This window comes from Bombus flavifrons, chromosome 16 (assembly GCF_040668555.2).
Source record: "Bombus flavifrons isolate JBK064 chromosome 16, iyBomFlav1_principal, whole genome shotgun sequence".
Lineage (NCBI taxonomy): Eukaryota > Metazoa > Arthropoda > Insecta > Hymenoptera > Apidae > Bombus > Bombus flavifrons.
The window spans coordinates 8,906,385-8,930,519 of record NC_138457.1 but is presented as its reverse complement, the minus strand read 5'-3'; the positions used below and the strand labels follow the sequence as shown (position 1 = coordinate 8,930,519).

At 39.6% G+C, this 24,135-nt stretch overlaps 1 protein-coding gene across 9 annotated transcripts in view; it reads right to left on the bottom strand.

Annotated features, from left to right (window-relative positions):
- The window catches only part of Ecr (ecdysone receptor), a 189,866-nt gene that overhangs the window by 67,136 nt on the left and 98,595 nt on the right, over positions 1–24,135 (bottom strand). For all 9 annotated transcript variants that reach the window (XM_069129146.1, XM_069129148.1, XM_069129150.1 and 6 more), the window contains one exon: positions 7,643–8,816. In XM_069129146.1, coding sequence (XP_068985247.1) covers positions 7,643–8,114 — 472 coding nt within the window. In that variant the 5' untranslated portion in view covers positions 8,115–8,816. The remainder of the gene's footprint in view (positions 1–7,642; positions 8,817–24,135) is intronic.

Here is a 24,135-nt window from a genome sequence, read left to right as displayed (position 1 = left end):
GCAGATAAGAAAAAATTCGACAGAAGCACGCGTCCGATGTGAATCACCGCGAAAATTCTAAGCAGGCTTCGCGATTTCGATTGGTCACGAGCTGATGTGGGTCAGGCATGGCCCGCACAGATGATACGCCGATAGCGTTTCTGATAAGCGAAGCGACTGACTGATTACGCACCGACGACCTACATCAACGCCACACGTACACATCTGTTCGTCGTTTCTCAGCGATAACTTCGCATTTTTTCAATCCTCTGGACCCTCGTTTTTCTGTCAGCCACGAGATAATGGCTGGAAGGCTATGTTATCAGTCAGATTCGATTCTTACCCCTTCTTTTTGGATTTCTTTAGTTGATCATGGTTGCTTGAGTACAAGCCAAGCGATCTTTCCTTTATATAACAGTTTATTAACTAATAACGATAATAAATTGACAAGTCTCAAGTTATAGGTTATATGGAACTGCGATATTTCCAAATTTCAAATTTTCAACTTAACATTATCTAAACCAAGTAAATTATTTGTACAAAATCTCAGGAATAACCAATAATCCAAACCTTCCTATCAGTAGCCGATCCATTAAATGTGTCTACTTATTTTAAATAATATATAGTGTCTATTCTAGAACGTGGTCCACAATTTCCCTATACAAGATGTTCAAAGACATCTCCAACTAATGTCAGATGACCTTTAAACGCTGTGCAAACGTGATGACAGCAAGATCATTCTTGATCTTTTTCCCATAGAGAAAAGGGAGAAGCAAAAAGAAATAAAGGAGAAACGAAGGGAAAACAAAATGAACCAGAAGGACACAGTCTGCAACACAGATTTGAGGTTATGTAAGAGAGCGAGCCACAGAAAAGAAAGATAAAAATACACGATAGAAAGGTGCGGGAGGTGAAGGGAGGAAGCGGAGAGCCCAATGTTTGCTACAGTATAGAGAGGCGAGTCGCCTCCTCTGGCTGTCTCGCTGATAAGCGGCTGATAAGTGAACCGTTGGTAAATATAGAATGTCCCGATGTTCTCTCCTCGGTCACGTTGCATATCGACGAGATGTCTGCTCGCCGGTGCGCGGATATGTCAACGATACGTATGTTCTCCTATGTGCTCCTATCGAGCATTAAAATTGCGTCGTGACGCCACACTTTACCACTTAACCTCTACTACCGATTCCACCAATTCTTACCAATTTTTCCATTCAGGAATTTGTCCAAGACTCACTTGCCGATATAATGGATCAAAATTTTGATTTCGAATTGACTGAATTTTTTTTCGATGACAGGATTTTTTCTACGAGTAATTTTAATTGAATATTTGATCATTGTTGAAAAGCGTAACCTCTACTATTGATTAGGACATTTTTTTTTATCGAGCATGAAAATATGACGGTTAAAGGTTTTGCTAACTTGACATAGATTGAATGTTTTTGGACGGACCCAGCAATTTTAATTGAATATTTGGCCTTTGTTGGAGACTTCGATTGAGAAACATTGTCACAAATGACTTGGATGTGATCCAAGTTTCCGTTCAAAGTTTTCACTTGAAATTGATTGATCTTTTTTCGAAAGGTTCCAGGAATAATTTAAATCGAATTGAATATTTCGTACAACCTCTACTATTAATTCAATATGTTTTATACCGAATCAAATCATGTTGCCCAAGAGGAAATAAGATAAGTTCTTGGAAGCATGATCTGTCTGTGAATAGATGTCAAATGCAAGTGCAAAACCGGAGGTTGGAAATGTACTTTCATCTGTGTGGTCCCCAGCTTGCAACGCCCCACCAGAGCTTTTGCGAACGGCTCTCCAGTGCGACTTCCGGTTCTCTAAACCAGAGGCGGATACGGACCGGAAACACCAACGGAAGGTCACCGGAAGGATCATCGAAGGACATTGTGCAATTGTTCTCAAGATTGCAACTGCAATTTTCATTCAACCACTAACAGATATTTTCTTCTTCTTTTAAAATAAAAATAACCTTTCCTTGAAACTGTTTCATTCAATAATTGATCTGTAATGTTCACTGACATTAAGGTAGTTCAATAAAAAGGGCTAGAAAAGCTGGTATTTATAAGAGTAACATTTTATGAAGATAATCTCACATCAAAACAAAAAACTCGATGTCTTCTACGTTTTGTTTTCTCCCTCTTCGCAATTTATCACATTCGACATTTGGTAAAGTATAGTTCTACAGACACTGTCAAATTTCAATGAAAATTACATTTATGTTCGTAATTAGAGTTATATTTATAATTATAATCAGAAACGTAAAATCCATAGAAAATCTTCAAATTCCAAGAACCAACACGAAGAACACTTCAAATCTCTAATACTAAAATAACACAGACATAACCTAAAAAGATCCGGTAAGTATATATCTAGGGAATTATTTCCAACTTAAAAGTCCATCATCCACGGAAGATCTGGTAAAACGAGAAACGCATCAGTGGTCCACTTGTTCAAGCAAAAAGTCGGAGACCTAACCTAAGTAAGGAGGAAGCATTATGAAAGAAAGAGACGAATACGCGAGAGATAAACAGCACGAAATAACCGGATACCAGGAGCAGACCTTCCCGCGCAAAAACGGCTCGTTCAGCGATGGAAAATTAAATGGTTGGACGCGTGTGTGCGTGTCTGCTGCACGAGTCAGAATAATAATTATATGGGCCAGTGCAGTCGATGCGTGGGAGGAACCGTGGCAACTCAACATATTGTCATTAACCTCGTCCCATCAGCGCCGCTTCACACTTACGTAGGCACACATACAGGGTGTTACAAAAATGTGGACGATATTTGAAGATCACAAGAATTTCACATTTTTTATTTTTTATGGGATAATAGGTTATGGTTTATCGGTTTCCTAATTTTCATATTAATTCGTAGCTAAATATATAAATAAAATATTATAACTTAAAAAATAAGTCTGAAATAACATATATTTTTATTTAATGAACGTAGAATGAACTTTTTTTTATCGTCTTGATATCTAGCATTACGAATATTGTTCGCTTTTTGTAACACGTTATATATGGATAGAGACAGAGAGAGAGAGAGAGAGAGAGAGACTCTGTGGCGCGAGTGCATTTACGTAACTGTTGCACTAATCTGCCGCATGAGTCGATATCACGCGATCATCAGTGATCACGCCTCTCAGGTATCGACGCGTGAAGGTTGCTGGTTGAAAACCAGACGAAAGCTCGTGAACTTTGGGACTTTGGATAATAACATAGATATGCTGTATGTTATCCTTCTAAAAATATGCATTACATTTTGAATTTCTGGACTATTTTTTTCTTACGCTTTCTGCAATTTTTTCGTGATTTTATTTCCAGTGTAGTATATTTATGTATTTAGGCGACTCCTAAATTTGGTTATAATCGAATTTCTTACATATACAACTCTATTTAATCAACTGATCCTTAATATTAAAGAAACTTTCATGAAAGTAGGTCTAGTCATTAATTACTCGTAGGTCACTATCAAAACAGCCTAAAATAACCTAACCTAGTCACGCCTGTATGTATAGGAAACGATATATCGAAGAACTATAATCTTAAATCAAGATACACCTTTCTCAACAGATCAACAGCTCCAGGCTATATTACTACTCCTTAACATATTTCCCCACCAACGAACAACTCCCAAAACAAGCATCAGAACGGATGTCTCCTAAAAAAGAGCGAAAGGCAGCCGGGCAAGCATCAATTTCCCAGCCGATCCCCGACTCTGACGTCTCGCAGAACGCATAAGCTCTAAATAACGCGCAGTATACACGTTACTCTATCTGGTAGTATTAACCTCGCCTGCAACATACATGGCCGCCAACCGCACACAACTACCAGTTTCCATTGGCATGCGAGTGAGCGAAGCCTAGTGATGGACTCAAGTATTTCGCAAGTAGGTTGGAACACTAACTGACAAGATTGGAATCCTACATAAGTATTTTAAAAATAGAAGCAGTACTCCCAAGCGAACTTAAATGTAAATCTGACAAATTTGGATCCCTTATCAGTGATCTGAGAAATACAATAAGTACTCCATGAGTAGATGAGTGGCATCTCGACACTATAAAATTAATCTTGAGTGCTGGATTTGATTCACGATTATCAGTACATGTTAGACTTAATCCCATCACTATTTAACACTCGCGTGGCGCTAGTGACGTGTCAGCCGTCAAAGTATCAAGCTTCCATTGTGACCAACGAAAAAAAAGTTTAAGGTCCCGTTAGTTCGATACAGTCTCACAAAATTAACATATGATAATTCCAAAGTAGAATTCTCAAAGTCACAGACGTATTATATATGAGCCAAATTTTGAGTTTGCCTTTTTATGATTGCCAGCGTTGTTGTTGAAGGCAAATTGTCAATTACAATAACTGAAGTATTATATCTTACGGTTACTAATCGGATCCTGTGAAATGAATCTTGGGCAGCGGATTGGTTCGCATTTATTGGTTCATATTGAACTTGATCCCATCAGTAGCAGAGCCCTCTGTGCGTGTTGCTCACGCGAACCGTGTGCACTGCGCACGCACGCGTTCGTGTATCGCCACTCAAGGCCGTATCTGCATCCTGCTGCAATTCACACAGTACCACCCGCTATTAGCCGCTGGAAAATCCGTCGTGGGTTCTCAGACACATTCCTGGGCCGTGGAAAAAAAATGGAAACGCTGGATGGATACGCGCAGTTAACCTCACCTGGGCAGATCCTCGCTTTCCACGAATTTGTCACTTTTCTTTCTTCCATATTGCCCGTCTTGTTTTTGACTTGTTTTAACCTCTCTTTGCGAGGTTTGATCTAATTTTCTGAATATATTGCTTAGATTATTTTGTAGAATTGTTTTAGGACCTCAGTGAATTTCTTCATTCTTCCAAATTCATTATTTTTGAAAGAGAAGGTTTAAAATTCCCTAAATCCGTCGTGTTTATTTCTCGCGACGTTGAGAAGATCTAAAGATAAATGTCCCTCGTTGAAAGGTGTGCATTATGGAAATCGTTTCAAATATTTGCGAGCATCGCTTATCTTTCGTCGTTTGTCATAGTGATGCGGGTCCAATCGGCAACAGTCGCGAACGAAATACCCATATCACACCAAAAACCGCTTAGAACCCCTCCGATAATGGGCTCTATTTCGTAATTAATGTTACAGCCCACATAAATGCGACTAAATAGAACATACCGTTTGTGGTAAATTAGTATGGGACATGCCAGCTGTTCTACTACCTAATTCATGCATTTAGCGTATCCTAGAGAGAGGCGAAAGTCCCTAGACCAACTCGTCTCTCAAAAAAACTCTGCAACTGTTTATAAATAAAGTAAAATAACTTAATAGTATGTTAATTGGAGTGACACCTCAAAAAATGTTCAGAGTGTAAAGAGTTAATTCATCGGCGTATCTCGTCTGAAATTCCTAACCTCAATCTCTCTTTAAAAACCACGAACGATTAAATCCAACCTTCCAACTGCAAAAAGAAGTTAATTAAACGAGATTAATGAAAAACGAGTAAGGAGGAGGAAGGAAAGAAACGGAAATTCTAAGTGAAAAGTCAAGTTTTACTGATAACGACTAATTACCAGGGGCATAATTTATCAATGAAATGAGCTGGCGCGCGACTAATTAACAAAGACCGAAAGTAAAAGGATGAATCATTGCGATGAGATAGTCGTCGCAGAAAAATTCAACCGTTTCTCGCGGCTAACGACGAAGAAAAGTTATTAACGACGACAATCGATAATTTAGCCTAATAAAACTGGCGGCGCGGCGCTGGAATACGTAACCCCAGCAGAGGAAAAAGGGAGAAAAAGTTGCACCCTGCACATGGTAAAAGCAGCCAATTAGCACATGTCGCTGGGCACAGAAATATAACAATCAACCCTATTTTTAAATCGCCTCGAGACACAGCTCTCATTAGCTATTTGATCAGCCGTGGCTTTTCTTTCAGAAATATTTGGAGATCTCTTTTCTAACGTTTTTTTAAAAATAACTTTACTGTTATAAAATTACTATATAGTATAAAATTGTCTGAATAAAAGTTTAATGAACATTTTTAGAACTACATTTTACAACTGCAGAAGAAGCTCGCCTCACCGGTTTATCTGATATCAAAAACCTTCATTAACGTTAGATAATACTCCTTTTATAGTCCATCGGACTATTTATCAGACCAGGAGTTTCGTTCGTTCAACGAGGAAAAGAAGCGAGGAGGTTAGGTCAGCCTGTTAAGTTCTCATTTGGCGCACGAATTTCCTGAATTCAGAAACCACGGCTGAATTTTCTCCTGACAAACTGCGTTTCTCATTCATCCTTTGTTTAGTTGCTACGGAAGACCTTACAAGAATTCTTTAAAATTCTTTATTTACTTTCTACCATAGGGACTTTTTCTGAATGCGACATCTTGTTATCGAATCTATTATCTAAATATTTTCACCAACGTGAAAGGATATCGAAATTAAAACTTCTCAATTTTGTGCTTCCTCCTAATCAACAACTTTAATCAGTTCTTTTTTCTTACTTAGAAATTAATTTCCTTAGATCTACTGGATAAATGTCCACTAAAATGTTGACCTAACCTCACAAATAATTCTCCTTTAAGATCTTCTTGCTAGAAACCTTATTCGTTCATGAGAGAAAATCATATGTCAAAAATTATATTTCATTGACGAGTCTTATGTGTCGATGTGAAATTGAGAAACATACTGATGAATGCTATATTTAATATACATTTAAATATTTAACTATTTATGTATTTACTCTACTAATCTTAACTACGTATCTGTTTTCCTAACCTAATCTTCATCGAAGCCTCGTTCAACTTGACTCAGAAAATTTCCAAGACCTCGACAACAAACGTCCACCCCTAAGAGGCAATTGAACGAGCTTATCATCGGCGCCCATCGTAGTCTGTATCGCGATCGCCTGGAAGCTTCGCGTGCATCGAAGCTGGCACGCGAGAGAGCGGTGCAGTATGGCAGTAGTGCAAGCAATCACTTGGATTGACGGAAGTGGACACGAGAGACACAACGACTGCAGTGGACGAAGGGAGGGCAGGAGTGACGGGGGAAGTCTGCGTGAGAGGAGAACGTGGCCGGTGACGTCACATCCGGTAGCCGGTCGACGTTTCACTCTCTTTTTCTCTTTCGCAGAACGCGCGCGCCATCAACAGAAAGAAACGCGAACGCGTGCACTGAATTCCTCATCTGTCCCGCGTTCCTCGCTCATGCGTCTTTGCCAGGATTTACACGTGTCATCTTTCTTTTAGCAAGTTCGTAGGTCGAGGATTGCTCAGAAGAGATGAGATCGATCGCTTCTGAAGTTTGAGAACTTCTGCATAGAATAATCTTGTGGCAATACAGTAGAACTGCACTACATATTATTAGTATTCAAGCTTTCGAGATAATGATAATGATAATGATGATAGCTTCGTTGGTTTCATTGGCTTGAGGACCCTCGATGAAGCTAGCCACTCTAACAGTGATAAACAACCCAACGATATCGAAGATTGAGAGCTTCGAAACTTGTGCAACTCGGCACTACATTTTATCAATATGCGTCATTTGGTCTCTGATGAAGCTAACTGCAGTACTTTCCAAGAAAATGTTCCACCTCTTAATGGAGAATTCGGAATTCCTAAATAACAAGAACTCCACTTACCTATTTTACTGTTGGGACTGTAAGGATCGTAGCTGCTGGTGCTCATAGGGCTGGCGTATCCGTTGTTGCTACTGGGCTGCTGCTGCTGTTGATGTGCCAAGGGGCTGGAATGAGCGAGAGGCGGTTGCTGTTGCTGCGACTCGGTCAACTGTTGCTGAGGATTCGTGTAGACCACGTGTTGGCCCTGCAACGTGGCGGTCGGCGAACCTGGGCTGTTCGCGGCTAGCCAGTCGTCGGGTCTGGCGCTTTTGTTACCCGCCGCGATCCCAGCGAACAGGCCACCGGCCGCAGTAACCGGGCCCGCGACCGATGAGGACGTCGTGGACGTTCCAGCCAGGAGTTCAGGCGTCTCGGCCTTGACCAGCGTCAGGGACGCGGCTCCAGCCACCACAGAGGTGATCGTTCCGACGCCTGCTACCCCGGTATTCGAGCCTCCGTTAGTCGTGTCCATGCTGGAGTCGCTGGTGTCCATGCTGGACGTCGCTGGATCCGCAGTGGCTAACCTGGAAGTGGCTGCCAACACGACACCCCCCGTGCCAACCACTCCCGACGCCTCATCGTAACGCACCGCTACGTTGCCGCTCACTAAGCTGGCCACCGTGACGGGTCCTCTGCTCACCTCTGTTCACTTGCCTCTCAAAGTCTCCTAGGGAGATTCTAGTAGCTTTTGGAAACCCTTTCTCCCAATTTTCTGATGGTTTTGATGAAATTCGAGGTGGTTTATCGAGTTTTGACGCTGTTTGAAGAGGTTTGAAGAGGTTTGAAGAGGTTTGGCTGGCTTGTTTAAGGGGTTCACGATAACCTGGCGGCTTGAAAGGCAGTGGTTTTCGTCGTCAGAGGCTCCCAGGCTCGATTAATCGGGTTCTGACCCCTGGATGCCGATGGGTGCTCTGTGAGTTTGGATTCGTATGGGGATTGCAAGAGAAAGACCCAAGTTTGTCCTACGTTTGGTAGGGTGTGAGCGTGTCTTGGGTCCAAGCCTCTTAATCTAACTGCTATTATGCACGCGATTATGCTCTGGTTACAAAGGACGAGACTCGAATTGGTTGCACCGATTGCTTCTTGGACTCTCGTCGAGGGACTTCCTCTACCGCATCTTGAAGTGCGCCTCGAACCGCGGGCCCAGGTGCATGCTAGTCGAGTCGGATCGTCGCCCGTTGCTGTCTTGAGGTATCTGGAACAGAAGATAACAGCTTGGTCAGTCAAAGTCTTGTTGGATTATGTCTCATTAGATTACTTCAATTTTTATTGCTTTTCTGTCTGAATCGTAGAAACGAAGCAAATACCAGGAACTGTACTTGTCGAAAAATCTGTACTTTTCTAAATGTACAATAGAAGAATCCATAACAATACGTACAATAGAAGAGTCTGTAACTGTGCAAGCTACGGTCGCTACAAAATTATCAAACTGGTCTCTTTCATACTTTTCATAGCCACGGAATCTCACAAGATAATTAACAGTGTATCGTAATAATTCCCGCGCTAGAAATAAGATTAGAAGTGTCAAGGTTCAGTGTACCCAGAATTTGCATTTCAATCGTTACGGCTACCGCATTGTCCATTAACATCATCGCTCGGTTTATCGTTAACGGATCTCAATAGATTGTCTGAAGAGGACGCGATACGTGTAATTTTACGCCTCTCAGGATGCTCAATATATCGATAAATATAAACTGACTTGGTAAAATCTGAAGCTTGTTCTGTATCAATGGCGGGTTAATGGAAAATTAGCGAAAATCAATGGAACACTGCTCTAACATAGAATTTGTCTTAATAAAATTTCTATTCTCAAATCATTCAGCAGCCGTCGTTAATCCGTAAAAAAAGGGTGAAACGGATGGAAAAAAGCATAATTGTTTGGAAATTACAGGTTGCAGAAGAAATGTGTATATATACTGTACAAGAGAGTGCACACGACACGTCATTACGTCTAAGAGGAACTTCAGAACAGCTCTGGATCGACGCCACGCAATTTCCTCCTGCGTGGAGAAATCGCGGGTAATGATACGCTTGAACGATCGGACGAGCAGCAATGAAACGGGAGCTGGATATTCTTGGTCCTCTGATCTAAACTCCGAGTCGCCTGAAAAGCGACCACCAGTGCCAATAAAGTTCTTGCAAGCTCGTGACAATCGCGACGGTTCACCGAATTATGCGATCACAGAGGATATTTGCGACTGGCAAGATGAAACGAAACGTAACGAGAAAGACCAGGGCAGTTTGAAAGATTAGGAGATTGGAAAAATTGCGGGGAAAATTGTCAGGAAATTGTGAATAGAATTCTTAATTTAACAAAAATTTGTAATAAAGGTTTCTAGTTGAAATTAGTAAGAATTACAGAAACCATAGACGAAATAAATTTTCGCACAACTTAGTTTCGAAATAAATCGATGAATCATCGAGAGAAATTATTTAGCCATACGTGGATTGAAAAATAGCAGGAAATTTGAAAATATTAATGACAAACGTAGCTATACATTTTAAATCACATTTTTAAGATACAGTTTGAAACTTTTAAAATACAAGGACGTCGATATGGCAAGTGGTTTAAATGTCTCAAGTGAGAGAATAAGAGGGTCGGGATGTATCTGACAGGGCAGACGGTTGTTCAACGCGGCAGAGTCACGTGGAAATTGAGCAATTGAGAAAGAGGAGGATTACGACAACGCAGAAGTTGCGTCCCGGAGACACGTCGCTTGAAACAATGCCATTGTAAATTGATAGGATGCTCTGCGTCGGTAGTAGGACGCCTTTTTATCAAGTAACGACGAGTGAAAGTCGCTGCTGGTCACGTGGGCAAATCGCTTTTTACAATTCGCCCGTAAAAACAGTTAAAACTGCAATAAATTGCTGTAATCACATTGTGCCAAGCAAAATGTTCTATGTAATTCGAAATGAAAGACTATTACCTCTCGCTTATTTATTTTCAAGAAGGTTTCAGTTTGAAAATTCACTGTAACACACCTTTCTTCAAAAGAAAAAGAGAAGATTCTTGTTTGGTATTCGAAAATATCACTATAACGCGTTTAAATCACTTGAAACTATCACGAATCACGAATCTTCACTGTAAAAATAACTTCAAACTACCTGAAACCAATATTTTCAAAATTGCGTTAAAATCACAATTGCAGAAGCTTTTTATCTTGAAATTGAAACAATTATTTCTACAAGTGGCAGAGAAGAGAATTTTATTTTTATTTATGAGAAATTAATTCCATTCGTTGTACACTTCACTGGGAACAACAACAGCGATGAAACTATAGAACCACCGTGGCGATTTTGAAAAAGCAATTCTTCGATCTGAATCGCACTTCACTGAGATCTGACAGCACGAAAAACTCTATAAAACCACAGCAACAATTAACAAAAGTAGATTTCCCAGCTTCGATAAATCGTACGTACCGCGACAAACGCATTTAGCGATCGCTGCGCCATCTAGGCTGTCCCAAACAGCGTCGAAACGAAACTAAAACGCGGCGGGAATCCCCAAACGCGAAAACCAGCGGACAGGAACGTTGGCGAATCGACGTGGAACGAGCGTTTCGCGGAGACGAGTCGTATGGTGCGACGCAGTTGCCCAAACCGTCCCCACCATGGCGATCCATAGGCCTTGAAACGATGACCAATGGCGAGACAAGGCAGAACGATTGGGTCTGCGACTTTCTACGCAACTGCGGCCTGGCTGGCCCCAAAAAGACAACTGAGAATTCCGATTGCGACCAGGTCTGCCCTCTCGGCTCCCCTCTAACCTCTTTTGTTTACCTGTCGTTTCCCTACCACGTTTCTCGGTCTCGCAGCTCCATAACGGGCCTGTTACGTTTACTGGTATTCCACTTGTACATTTGGAATATGTTATGACACTTTTCAGATCCGAGTTTTTACTTTTATAGTTGAGATTTCTTAATTTTGGACCAGGGGGTTCGCAAGAATTGCGAAGTATCTTTTAGAAATACAAAATGTTGTAATTATTTTTATGGAAAATCTAGTTTGTTGGTATTCCGTTTGGATTCTCACGTATTTGGAGTTTGTCGAGGATTTGTACGAACGACAGATCATAGTTGCTGTATCCTAGGCCTGATCTATCGGGCAGTGCATCGCTCGTGTCAGTGCAGTCGAGACCGTGTACCCGAAAACAGCGATTTATTAATCACCGTTGTCATCTGGAACACGCACGGCCGACTTCTGACAATAGCAGCCTGGTAGGCCGTGTGTCACCAGCAGAACGACCAAGCTTGCTCTGCACGTCGTTGCGGCACGACTAATCGATTATTAAAGTCGGACATGGCGCATCGGCGATGACACTCGCAGTGATCCTAATATTTGGACGCGGTTCAATTACTAAATCAGCTTCGACGGCGAGATCCTCGCTAATTAACGGGAGCAACATCAGTCATCCGGTCGAAAACTCTACTTTAGTTGAGAATTAATGAAAAATTGTTGACAAGTAAAAATTTTGGCATTGTCCTAAAAATAAATTAAAAATACAAATTCCAATTCCGCACAATTAATAAAAATTGAAACATTTGAAAAAATGATACAAAGAATGCATCGGATCAACTGCTGATAGACAAAATAAAAATGGTCTTAAATCCGGTTTGCAAAGTGTGAGAAGACTCCGCGTGTAGTATGCAAATTGGATGGATCTCTGTGAGCAGGTCTGGTGGGACAGGCTCGGTAAAAGAGCTAGGAAGTTCAGAAAGTGCGACGAAAGTGTACGAAAATCGTACGAGTAGTTGTGCAGCTAGTAAAATATCGATCCAATCACAGTGTACGCCCCTTTACCCCTGTCCCTGGCGCTGAACTCATGGGGATCCTGGGTAGGGGGACAGCCTAACCTTCGACACTAACCCTGACCCACCCCACTATGGTCGCTCGCCAATTCCTACCTTCCTTTCGCGACACTCTCACGTTTCTCTATCCCTTCTTTAGAGATCCTACGCTTCCCCATTTGATTTTTGGAAATATTCATTTTTTAGGGAAATATTTTTTCAGTTCGATTGGCACTGATGATGAGAACGATGACTTGCGTCAGAACAATTGACGATCTTCTATACACAATGGCATTTTCTAAATGATATTCGTTCAAGCGATATTGCAACCTCATCCTGATCGTAGAATTTCTTTTTCGCTATAAACCAAGTCAGCCCGGTGCGGTATTCAATTTCCAATAATTGCGGCTGAAGAGAGTCCGGTCCCTTTTTCTAGCGGTGCTATTTCGTTTTCAACGTAAAAGCTGGTGAGAAACACATCGGCGTCGTCGGTATCGAAACACGTCCGGATATTATTACGGATATTGAATTCATGTCGGAGGCTTGGACGTGCGCGTCGAATCGCAAATTGAATGCGCGGTTGAATCGCGCCTGCACGACGGCAACCGGGAACAGCGTTGCGCCACGCGAAATAGTATATCAACAGGTAGCCCCTCGCGGTTTTTGTCGTATTAATGCTGTTAAATCGAGCAAAATCCTAGCTCCGGTTCAGAAATGTTGACATGAATGGCGGCTTTTCTATGAAGGACAGTAAATCGATGATATAATCAGTTAGGAAGGTGATTGAAGCTACAGTGGCTCACGAAAACACTTTTCCAAGTGAAGTTTACGAGAAAATGACAAGATATTCCGAGACAAATTTGAAACTGAGAAAATAAATAAGAAAATTGTAAGAGAAAATCAATGTTTCGTAATATATTAGATATATTCTTTAAATATGTTTCAGAGATTCAGCAAAAATTTTTACTACGGTAAAATATAGGGTTTAATGAACTCAATTGTATTTTTCATATTAACAAGTCTACAGAATCCATTTGATTTCGAAAGAAAAGTGTAATTTTTATTATCTGAATTTATTAAAATAACAATCAGAATGGGATGCAAGCATAACAAGCAGAATAGGATTTAAGATGGAAAAATGACACTGACACAAGTATAATAATAAAATGGGGATGAATATGAGCAGGGTGAGTGGTCGAATTTTTTCATAAAATTTTAAGTAATTCATGCGTGTGCTCAACGAATAGAGGAAACAACGTGCGTCTAGATTAATTTGAATTAACCAGCGTCGAGTTTGCATGGAATCGCGAAGCTTGTTTTAATTTAGGACAGAGGTACGTGAGGTCTAATTATACGATTCATTTGGACGGAATTAAAAATCTTGGCTTGCATAAGGGATTTTATTTTAGTCGAAATTATTACGTTTATTGTGCATCAACTGGGGATTCTACAAAATTGAAGAAATTATTCCAAAATTGGTAAAGAAGAAGTAACAGTGCTAAGTAGGTCGAGACATTCGTGATCAGATATCCTTAACGCTGTAGTCTCTGACGATCCATCTAGGGTCACACGCAGCAATTTCATATTCTGTCTCAACGAAACCATTTCACCATTTAACTATTTTTATCGTAAATACTATTTTTATTTAGAAATAGAACCACTGGTCTTCGATTTTTTCTGGAATCTGGATTTTCTCTGGGACGCGGAGAGTTCAAAGGTAGATTTCGCTTCTGTGGTGAGTAACAAGGCACAGATGCGATCCTCCTCCTGCATCCTCTAGTAGCTCGTGGAAGGTTCATGGCTCGTCTGGATGAGGGGGGTTGCAGGGTGGAGGGATTTATTGCTCAGAGGTCGCAGCCGGGATCCGCATCCTAGAGCTGGGCTAGGCATTGACCTAGATGTCCTGTTTGCGTTTCTAGCGTCATTTTCTTTCGTTTTCCTCTCGACCCACCCTGTCTGCACACATTTATTCTCATCTCTTGTACCACTTTTTATAGACTACACCTCCTATACCGATTTCTTTGCCAATTTTGCAATATAGAATTTTTAATTTAATTATTCGAAAATCTTGGGATTTAATATTGGGATTGCAGGAGTCAAAATGACCAATTTTTAATTTTTTATACATTATTGTTCTTTTTCTCGTATTTTTCCATGTGTATTTGTTCATACGTTAGAGCAGCGAAGGTTCCGTATGTGATTCTAATTCGATGGGCAGAGACTGTAGAGTTAAGGACGTCTGACCAAAGCGTCCGAATCCGCATCTTCTCTCACGTTTGTAGAATGGACGTTAAAACTCATTTGCATTAAAATCACTGCACCTAATATTCCATTTCAATAACCGAAACACATAGTCAAAACTCCAACCAATCAGAGAACCATCCATGGATCGATACGAAGATCAGGAATCTTATCGTATCATCAAAAGTATGAAAACCTTGCCTGTATACGAGGAATATCCTCCAGCGATTGCTTGCACGTTTCAACGTCATGAAAAGAGAGAGGAAGAAAGGTTGATGGAAGAGAGCCAGCCCAGGGCCAGAATCTGCAGTCGAGCGAGAAGTTAGGAAGAGGCACACAGGACTGCAGGGATACAGTCACCGAACGAGGATGGAGAAAGCGGAGAGAGGACATCTAGGTCAATGCCTGTCCTCGCTCCAGGGTTCGTATCCCGGCTACAACATCCGATCAACACCACCCTGCAACCCTCCTTGCGTCGAGACTCTCTCTCCCAACCACCGCGCCTCCCAGCGGCGTGTGGCGTATCTCGGAAAGACGCCATAGTTGGATCTCTATAGGGTGAGGCGGAAATCGTGCTGAGACTAAAAGGACCAGGAGATTCTTTCTGCGAGATGAAACTCTTTGATGAACTTTTAGATTGGGGTAAATGTTCGGGTCTAAAGTGACGATTTACGTTATATGGATTTTTAGATGATAAAAAGTATAGCTGTTATTGGGGAATGTAAGAAGGAGGAATGTAACAAGATCGTTTGACATATGAAAAATATGAGGTTAGAAAATATCACTTAGAAAATTTATTGAAATTTTCATAAGAACTGCCTGCAGACTTCTAAATATTCCTGGGGATATTATGTGGACTTGAAAATATCCCCAGAAACTTCATATGGACTTGGAAACCTTTTTAGGGATTTTCAACCAACTTGAAAATCTTCTTAGAGGCTTCTTGTTAGACACTTCAATTTCTCATACAAAATCTATTAAAAAGTTTTTCTAATTCTAGATCCACCTATTAAAATTTCAAATAAAACTAAAATTCTCAAAAAGGAATTTTGTAAAAATCCGCTGGATTCGGTTATTAAAAAGCAATATCGGAAATTGAAAATTAACCACACATTCGCACCAGAATCAAAGATTTGAATTAACCCCCTTTATAATCACCCTGCGAGTTTCGCCCCACCCAGTATACGCGTCTGCCTAGGCTTCCTCCTCTCGTTGGCCCGTGTCTCACTCTCTCCTGGTAACTAGGCCATCAGATCGATCCTGCAGCGGCACCAACACCGCTGCAAGCATTGCCACCACCACGGCAGCACGTCGTCTCAAGTTTCTCCGAGTTGGTCTGGGTTAGGTCTGGGTTAGATCCTCTTCGAGGCCACTCCAGACTTCGGATTCTGGCCGCAGAGGGCTGAGAAAAGATTTTACCGCCTAGTAGAACGTGTTCCTTTGGTCACGTGCATCTTGCATAAAGTTAGAACTCGCGATTCTGCTGAACCAACTTCTCAGTATCTAGGCTTTGTACGTTGGTAGCACTCATTAACATCTCGATGGGTCGAATGGAAGTAGAAGTTGAGGAAAATGGATGGTACTTAAGAAAATCGTCCGACTCGATAGTTCGTGTAGCTTTGATGAAATTTTTGAATTTCAGGCCAAGTCCTTACCTCGATATTCAACTTTATAGATATAGTAAAAGATTATGAAATCGCAATGAATCGTCGACTGTGATTAAATTTTGGATATAAGAATCCCAAACAATACGATTTTTATCGTGGGAACCGTCTAATGTTCCTAGACTTTTTCCCTATAGATCTAGTAACTTTATAGTAATAATCGTTACGTGGAAACGTGAAAGCGAGTCATAACGTGAAAAATATGACGAGTCCATTTAATTGGAACAGCCAATACGAAACACAGCGAAGAACAGTGGCCGATCTGACCTGGATGCAAGATTCATCGGCGATCATGCTCGCAGCCAGGCCAGTTAATTTTTCCACTGCATCCAGCAAAGAAACCGATGATCCTGACTATCGTTGACCCCGATGCCAACATCGAGGCCGCGATTATCGCGTCGAGCCACCGATATCAGGCCTTTTCGTTCACGTTACGACAGCCATTACGTAATCGTTACACCGGCTAGACGTTTGAACGGGGCTTCTGTTTAGTTTTGAGTCATCAGCTGCGTGATTTAAACCTTGTTCAGTTAATTAGGCGTCAGGTTGGAGCAATTCACTTCCGTTTGATTAAATATGGAACAATTTATAGGAATTTTGCCAACCTAACCTAAAATTGTAGACTCGCTCTTAATATGTTTTTAAATGAATCTTTAAACGATGATGACATTTAAAAATAGCCGAATTTTAATTGGAGAATAAAAGTGTTTTGCATTTAGAATGATCTTTGATTAAAATAAACAAAAATTCTATAAGATTATTGCAAGTTATTGGAAGTCTGTAACGTACTGTACGCGTCATAGTTACAGCGTCCATTTTTAATTGCAAGAAAAAAAAAAAAAAAAAAAAAAATGGAAAAGTATTAGAGAAAGGAAAGGGTCTTGTAAAATGTAAAATTGATATTGCTTTACTTGCAAGGGATTATTAATTATGACAGTATGCGATAGTTTCCAGTATTTTTAAAAACTTTCTTCTCCATAATTCTTCTTATTAATATTAAATTATCCTGGGAACAATTAGTGTCCTTGTTCTAATCTGCCATAGATATAAGTAGAGCCTAACTGCTATTTTCCTATCTGCTGCTGATATCAAGAAACGACTAGGCATGCTGTTCCAAGATGCACTTTCGAACGGTCGATAAGGATCGACATTGATCCAAATGAGCGGCCTGATGTTTGCACAATCCAGGCTAAACGTGTTCGCTGTCTGCTGACCCGCAAGTAGGTCGCGACAGCCTCCATCTGAAAGTTCATGGTCCATCGCAAGAAGAAAACACTGTGGTTAACCTCTTGTTATTACTCTAACCCTTTATACTATCAATACAATGCACCAAAAATTGTCCAGAAAATATTTTTTCTACGTTGACGTGTGCTTTATAGTCGACGGATTATTGGTGGATTGATATCTTCAAAAAGTGAGTGATTATCAGATGGATAATTGATATATTACTAATTAATAGATTGATATTTAGAAAATTGGCAATAACTGGGTTATTGTTAGCATAATTAATATTTGGGAACTTAGTAGGTGAAAAATTCACAAGTGATAGCTTAATTGGTGGACATTGCCTGCACTAAATATTCTCAAATTGTACTAATTATCCAATTTGTTTCAAAATGCTAATGAAGATAAATGTGGCTGGTATTAGAAGAGAAGAAACAATGCAATATTTGGTAACGTATTCTTTGAAAACCACAAGTTGTTATGTCAAGAGATGAGATGCAATGGAACGACATTCTCAAACATCCATCAACTTTAACGAACCAAAGAAGAATTCGTTCCCTCGCATCGGCCAATTAGAATAATCACTAAAAACGAATGCACATGTTAACCAGAGAAAATATCGGCGCGAGAACGGCGAACTAGCTGGGAATGCGGCGAAAAATTTCAATTGAATGGAAAATATGTTTTTAGAGAGGCCTGTTTTCCATTCGGAATCAAGTCCAACGCTCTTCTTCCTTAATTAACGTTCGAATTGAAATCGGGAACGAGGTGAACGTGGGAGAGCAGGAATTATAGAAAATTCTCTTCTTAAACTTGTAGATTATCCGATTTTTCATCTTTATTAATTATAGTAATAACTAGAATTTCTTTAAGCTAATTGTCAGTGAATTAACGTTATTATACACGGGATTTGATTTTTATTCTAGATAAATAATGACTTTCTATGGCAAAAGTGTTTTACAACGAAGAAGATCATCAGAATTGACTAGGTTCCTCAATTTGGCATTTCATATAAACGTCATTATCGGTTCATTGAATTGTCGGAAAAACTTGGTCTTGGTTACATAGTTTGAGAATCACTTGGACTGGAAATATTTAAATTAAAAAATTGCAATAAACAAACCGGTAGAAAATATTTTTGAAGGAAACCACAATTTAGGATCACGCTCGACAAAGATCCAAATTTGGTGACGTAGTTTTTGCAAAACGCCCAGAGCAATTTCGATCAAATTTTGACTGAATATTCCACTCATAATGTTCAATAAATTGCACACACAGTTTATTACTGGCTCTCCTAGAAAAGAAATTAAACGATAAATAAAAGATAGTTCTGCAGCTTATAGTGAATGGTAGTCGTTCTGAAAAAGTTGGATGAACAAAGTAAGATGAGCGAAGATCGTGATTTCGTGGCAAGGGAGTTGCAGAAAGGGAGGGAAAGACTTTAAGCAGAAACTGCTGAGCCACGTTCCTGCGGTACATTGGCTAGAAGACTCGCAACATGCTCTGCTGACTCGGAATCTTTACTTTGTCTCTGGGCGAATCTCTTGAGCAAAGTCAGCCTGTAACACGGTTTCTCTTCAACGCCGGAGAGCTTCGATCGATGCTCCGTGAATGGAACCTGGCGAATGTTCCCGGCAAACTGCGTGCAATCCCTAACTTCCCTATTTTCATCCCTCACGACCACTTTTTTCATATAACGATTCCAAGAAAGGGCCATTGGAAGTAAAAATTGCAAAAAAGAATCTTAATCGACTTATTTCGTTTGTAACTTCTTTTTGGTCGATTTTTGTGATTGAATTTTTTTTTTCTTTTTTTTTCTAGGCGAGGTTTTGAAAGGGAATTCGAGGAATTTTTTCAATGCTTTCTTCCCTATTATATTTATATGTATTTTAAATAAATATTGCTTTATTACGAATATTACATCCTTTTACGTTCTTTATATTTTTTATAACATTTATATCCCTAGACACTTTCCCTCCAAATCTTCTAATTTTCTACTAATAATTCTTAGCGACTACATGTATCACGTCACAATCGATCACACCTGGTCATTAAAGCCAAAAAATCAGAAAATCCTTTCAAACAGCAAACATCTCCTAGAATGACCAACTTCAGACAGCAGATTCCCCTTATCCGCCATATTATTTCAATTTCTAACCTCTCCATCATATTTCAATTTTATTGTCTACCTTGACAATCAAAAAAACTCTTGAAACAGGAAAAGATTAATGGAAAAGAGAAACTGAAAAACACGTACATATAAAAGATTCATAAACAAGAATTTATACAGCGTAATAAGGGTTCAGATCAATAAAGAGCGACCATTATTAGCACGATGGTTAGGTTAGGAATAATTTCCATGGATTTTCGCGTGGGAGAGAATGACTGGGAGCGAATTTCCCGTGTAGAAAATCGACGAGAACCAGCCATGGGAGTGTTGCCGCTCACTAGAGGCGAGAGGAAGGGGCCGAGGGATCGATTTCTCGGTTTATTCCGCGGCTGCACGGGGGTGCATGCGCGTTGCAAGTAGGGCAGAGGCGACGCCGACTACGACGCCATCGTCGAACGTGTCCGCCGCAACGAAAACGCGAATGGGAACGTGTGAACGAAAATTCCCCACGAATGTTTATGAAGTCTTCGATGACTATGGCGATCAACCCCGTAAGTTGTAGGTCTTTTTACAGAATTTAATAAAAAAAGTAGTCATATTTTAACGACAGGGGTTATGAAATCTTGGACGACTACGGAGACCAAAGGAAAAATTTACGATATGCTATTAGAAATTTGGAAGAAACATGTTTCGACAAATTCATCCTAGATTATGTTTGTTTATAAGAATTATGGAATAAACGGATCTTCAATATGTTTTGTAAAAAGGCATGGGGAATTAAAAATTTGAAAAGAATAAAATATGTAAATTACATACACTAGAAATAGAATTTGAAAACTTTTTGTCACGCGATATATTTAGAAAACGCAGAGAGGAAGATTCTCTACGGACAAAGCAAACGGAAGTAGCAGGAGCAAGGAAGATGGACGAAAAAAACGCAGATCATTAAGACAAAAATCTGGTTGAAAGGAAAACCGGTAGCGGACAAAAGACGTTGGCAAAGAAAGGAGATGAAAGACAAGTTACCAGGGTAGTAGAATTAGTAGAAGAAGGAGAAAAGGTGAGGAAAGCTGTAGAACAAGTCAATGGAACACAATACCAAAGTACAGCACGTGGCGCAACATCAAACGCAAAGAAAGGAGAACGAAAACAAGAGAACGTAAAATAAAGAAACGAGGAAAGTCGGATTGTTGAAAGTTTGATTACTAAACATGCAGACAAAATTTAGCTTAATCTACTTTTACTCTCAATGTGATGATAACAACATAATATATTTTGCTCTCAATACAGTAATGACGATAATTCGTAGAATTAATAATAAATACACAGTTTAATCTTTTTCGTTAGTTAAATAGAATATTATTTGTTGTAAATAAAATATTATTTGGCTCGTGAACACCTAAAAGAAACTAAAGGAATTTTGTCAAGAAGAAAGTATTGTCATGAAGTACGCACGGATGGAAGAAGAAAGCGTCGACAGAAGCGTGGATCGGGCAGAAACGCCGATAGAGGCGCTGCAGTCGAAAGAGGAAGCAAACAGTCGACGAAAAGCGGAAGGAAGAACGGAGATAAACGGCCACTCTCTCTGTCAATGCACCACACACATATCGACCTAGTTCATAGAACAAGGCTGAATGCCAAGTCACACGAACGCGTGACGTGACGGGGGACCAAAGGAGGGAAGGGGAATTTAATTGGAATTGCTGCGTTCATGAGCTTGAGATAAGAACGAACATGCGAGATTTAGTTGTCATTTTCTGTTATTGGTATACGCACGACAGGATCGGATGTATATGCCGGGAAATTCGCGATTCGCTGCTTCTCAAACGTTATATAGGGTGTTGTCAAAGAATATAGCTACTTGTCTTTTGATATACATGGCTGACTGAACATCATTCTGGTGCAAGCTGAGATATTTTGAGAATCTTAATTTAGTAATACGTGTTTTGATTACTAAGAGTATCGTCGTTTAGTTTCATCATTAATCGTTATATCTCAATCCTTTATATCATATAATTTAATAAAGTGAAGATAACATAATAAGAAGAAGAAAGAATTTAAGTTCCAATGGAGATCGCGCAACGGTTAACTTGGCGGGAAATTCGAATTCAATGTTAAAGATTCGTCGACCCGCGAAAAGTTCCATTCTTGTACGAGCGACTCTATCGGGTCACGCGCTAATAATAGGGCCCTTGATATTAAAATAACTCGGGGTCGCGACATCATTGGTCCACTCGTAGATCACGGTCAAGGACACTCGTTAGCATTTTAAGAGAATCCTTGCTCTCGCTGTTTGATCTCAACGGTTCTCTGATAACAATTAAAATCATATTTTGACTCATTCTAACCTTTAAAAATCTCTTTGACGAACTTTCATGCGAGACTGGATTTTACATTCTAATGTATTTTGTTCGCAATAACATATTGAGCATCTTTTCTTAATTTCTAACCTAAAAATGAAATTCAATGTTCGCCGTTAGTACCGTATCGTTCACCAACTTTCTATTTCTTAATAAAAATTAGTCAAAATATTTTGGAGCAACGATTCGATGATAAAGAACGAACTTCTTCTTCGCGTCTCCTTATCGCGTCGAACTGATAACGCGTATCGTTCGATGTCTTTCGATCGATACGAAACGCGCCTCGGAGACCCTTGAACTTGAAAGAAGGCCTTGAACCGCGATCATGGATTCGAAAGACCTCTGTAAATTCGTGCAATAAATCGCAACGATCGATTCGATAGAACAAGTTCAAGAATCGATTCGCTCGCCAATCCGTATCGAATTTCTCGGCTGAAGGAACGCGGGGCGGCCGCCAGCTTCGTTATAGCGAATCGAGAACTGCAACTGGGTCTCCGCGTCTTGAAATAGCGTGTGTATCATCCAGCTTCCGACGTAAACGCGAAGAGCTACTTCCTCAGTTCGTATCTCCCGCGAAATTACCGAAAATTCATGGCGGATAATTTAAAAATATCGATATAATAAAATATTAACCTTAATAAATATTATTGTTAAATACAATTCGCAAATATTCTTCTTACTAAATATTACGATGATATTTAGTTTCGAAATTTGTATCAGAAACCTAACTTTGAAACAAACTATGGATTTTTGATGTACAGTATACAAATATGAAGACTGATTTATCAGTGCAATTATACACTTACTATATTAAACAAAAACCTAGCCTCGCTTCCAATTTCAAATGCATTTTTAAAACTTCTCACAACATAATATAGTTTCTTCGTTTTGTAATTTATTTATCATTTTACTATTACACAAAATCTGTATGCATAATCCGGATAACCTATACGCGAAACGGAGCGTAATTTTGAAAACACCTGTATCTTCGTAACGAAAGTTTGTTTATCAAACGAAAAGCGAAATACTTCCGCGAAATTCATGATACGCCGGTTGCAAACTGGCTTCCTCAGTTAAATAATGAGAATTAATTTACGAGGCGCAAAGGCATCGGATCTCTGCACTCGCGGAATTGGTTACGCGACCGAAAATAGCGCGTGTTCCAAAAACATTTAGAGTGGCTCTTCCTCGACGTTCTTTTCAATCATTGACACAAACCATTCTGTAAATGCATTACGAAAGAAAAGAAAAGCAGTTTGTTAAATTTATCGACACCATTTAATTTTCCTTTTCTTTCCTTAACCTTCTTAGGATCGAAACATTTTAGGTTATGTAAATGATTCTTTTTACAATTGGAATAGGTTGAAACATAATTTCGCAAATTGGATGACTTCTGTTTCAGAGATTAATTAATATCGTGGAAAAAACGAGAAATTTTGAGTATTTGAATATTCTGAAACCTTCATGATTATAGAAATGATTGTATTTAAAGATATACAGAGTAAAAGCTATCGTCGAAGATCGATATAAACGTCGATAAACGTGTCTGAAATTACTCGTTAAGGTCAACATATCGCGGTGCTGGTAGCGCTGCTTAAAGAACAGCATGAACAAATGCAATTCCTATGCGCAGCTGCTCAAACAAGCCGCAGATCTGCTTTCGAAACCATATGCAGTATGTGTAGAAAAAATTCAATGGCTATATTTAAAACGAGATGTTGAAGCTAGAGTTGGACTGAATGCCAATGATTATTTCGATCGTTAAAAATTTGTTTATTAAAAAAATAGATATATTTGTCGAGGATAAACGAGAATTCTGGCGTAAAAATTTGGTTATTAAAAGAACCGCTTTATTAAAAATTTCAGGCATCGAAAAAGATTCAATAACTAACAATTTCAATTACTGAAAATCCGATTATTGAAAATTCAGTTATTAAAATAAATTGTGCTAGTATATCTTTATTAAGGATTTCTCTATTATTTAAAATATTCTATATGTTCTGAAATACGATTTTCCCAAAAATAACCTAGAAATATTTCATCCATGAAACCACTGTCTTTGAAACTTTCCGCTATTGTATCTTTTTCTTACTATAGATTTATCCGATATGCAATCTGATATTCG